Genomic DNA, 1,996 nt, shown 5'->3' with positions numbered 1-1,996 from the left:
GACAGACAGACAGACAGACGGACGGACGGACAGACGGACAGACAGACGGACAGACAGACAGACAGACAGACAAAGATACAAAAATGTCGTATTTCAGTTATTTAAGATTACTCATCATCAACATGCATCACTGACTTGTTTTTTTCCATCAAAATTCTGTAACAGTAGACCAAGGATATAACTTTCTGTGTGTGCAATCATTTCAGAGATTTTTTTTTCTCAAATATTTTCAAGGTACAATTAGAGGAGAATTACCTTGGCTAATTAGAAGAGCGGCGCTGTTTTCTGTTCTTGTGAGCTCAGAGCAACGATGTGACAGTGGACAAGGAGTTAAGGGCAGAAAGACAAGAGAGAATTTGGTGGAGAGACAGAGCAACGCTGAAAAAGGCAACGTCAACAAACCGAACTCAAGTGTTGTCTAAAATATTAGGACACTCAGTTAGTACAGAGGGGGTGAAGAGAATTATTCAAATGTAAGGCACTCATAACAAGAGAAGAAGTGTGTAAACACACACACACACACACATGCTGAATTATTGTGTGTTTACACAATTATTACTCCCACACCAACATTATAAAAGAAAGTCTGTTGTCAGCTGCAGCTGCCAGTGCAAATCAGTGATCTTCATCACTCAGCATATTCTTCACTCTCCTCCTCCTCTGGATCACAGTCACTGCTGTTATTATTCAGATTGAGGGAAAATGACAGCCGTGTGTCTGTGTGTGTGTGTGTGTGTGTGTGTGTTCGGTGGGGGTGGAGGAGGGCATCCCCGGCCTACACATGCAGGCTGCAGGAGCACACACTTCACATTGACCTGCAGCTCTGCTAAAGTGACTTCAAACACGACAACAGTCACCGGAGGATCATCTGAAACCACGGCTGTGAAACCTCACCGTGGTGGAGTCTCAGAAATGAATCTTCACTCAATCAGCCCACAAAACATATATATAACTGTGTGAAACGATGGGTGGGTTGATACATTTATGTTACTTTTAAGCCTGGCCGAGCTCAGACTCACTGATTTTATTTATTTTTTTCAAACCTGCATTTAGACTGATATCTGCCCAAATTATAATTGGAAGCACCATGAAACATTAAACAATTTGATTTAGATTTGCTCATCCATGGTGCATTTTATTTATAATTAAATAATTATATAATTTTAATTGATAATTAAAATTGATTTTTTGTAAAAAAAAAAACAGTTATTCACAGTTGTATATTATGTATTTTATTCCCTATATTGAAATACATTTAAGTAAATGCAATGTTAATGTGGAGAGGACTGCCATTCCCATGACTCTTTGCGAGCAACACAGGAAGTGGAAGTCCAGTTGTTTGCCAACAGCTAAAAAAGCTAACATTTAGTGTCAAAAATCATCCCATCTGTGGTGCTCATTGTTCCCATGTTTAGGTAACACCGTAGATTTGAAACAGTAGTGTTTTTTTTACCTGACTCTCCACCAGCATGGCCATGTCCATGAACATGTCATGCAGCTCTCTAATACTGTTCTCCAGCTTGATGATCTCGTTGTGTCGAGTCTCAATCTCATTCATGGCTTGCTCGGTGATGTTGTCCATGATGATCTGATGAAGAGCACAAACCAGAAAACAGTTGTGGAAACACACCTGGTGAGTCGGGTGGGGGTATTTTACATGGGTAACTTTTCTTACCCCTGAAGTGAAGATAGCCGGGTTGTCGCTCTCCAACATGCTCTCCAGCTCCTCATTGGTTGTATTCCTTCCAGCTAAAACACAGCAAAATCAGGAGATCACGTCCTGTTTGAAACACCGTGGATGTCCGTGGTTTAGTAGTTAGAGATGAACAAACTAGTTAATGTTACCACCACCTCGACACGTTCTCATTCTTCAGATATTCTCTTTCTGCTGCAGGACAGTTTATTCAAATATATTCTAAGATAAAGTACAACTTTATGATAAACAACATCATTATCTCGGCAGGAATCGTGAGCCGCTCCTCTTGGATCTAATGAC

At 40.5% G+C, this 1,996-nt stretch overlaps 1 protein-coding gene across 3 annotated transcripts in view; it reads right to left on the bottom strand.

Moving 5' to 3' along the window:
• stx1a (syntaxin 1A (brain)) overlaps nucleotides 1-1,996 on the bottom strand; it is a 43,949-nt gene that overhangs the window by 7,683 nt on the left and 34,270 nt on the right. For all 3 annotated transcript variants that reach the window (XM_008309696.3, XM_008309697.3, XM_025055110.1), the window contains exons 7-8: nucleotides 1,676-1,749; nucleotides 1,454-1,588 (exon numbers count right to left, since the gene is read on the bottom strand). In XM_008309696.3, coding sequence (XP_008307918.1) covers nucleotides 1,454-1,588; nucleotides 1,676-1,749 — 209 coding nt within the window. The remainder of the gene's footprint in view (nucleotides 1-1,453; nucleotides 1,589-1,675; nucleotides 1,750-1,996) is intronic.

This window comes from Cynoglossus semilaevis, chromosome 4 (assembly GCF_000523025.1).
Source record: "Cynoglossus semilaevis isolate Cse_v1.0 chromosome 4, Cse_v1.0, whole genome shotgun sequence".
In the NCBI taxonomy this organism is placed as follows: Eukaryota; Metazoa; Chordata; class Actinopteri; order Pleuronectiformes; family Cynoglossidae; genus Cynoglossus; species Cynoglossus semilaevis.
Note: the sequence above shows the minus strand (reverse complement) of the source record. Positions and strands in the feature narration are given on the sequence as shown.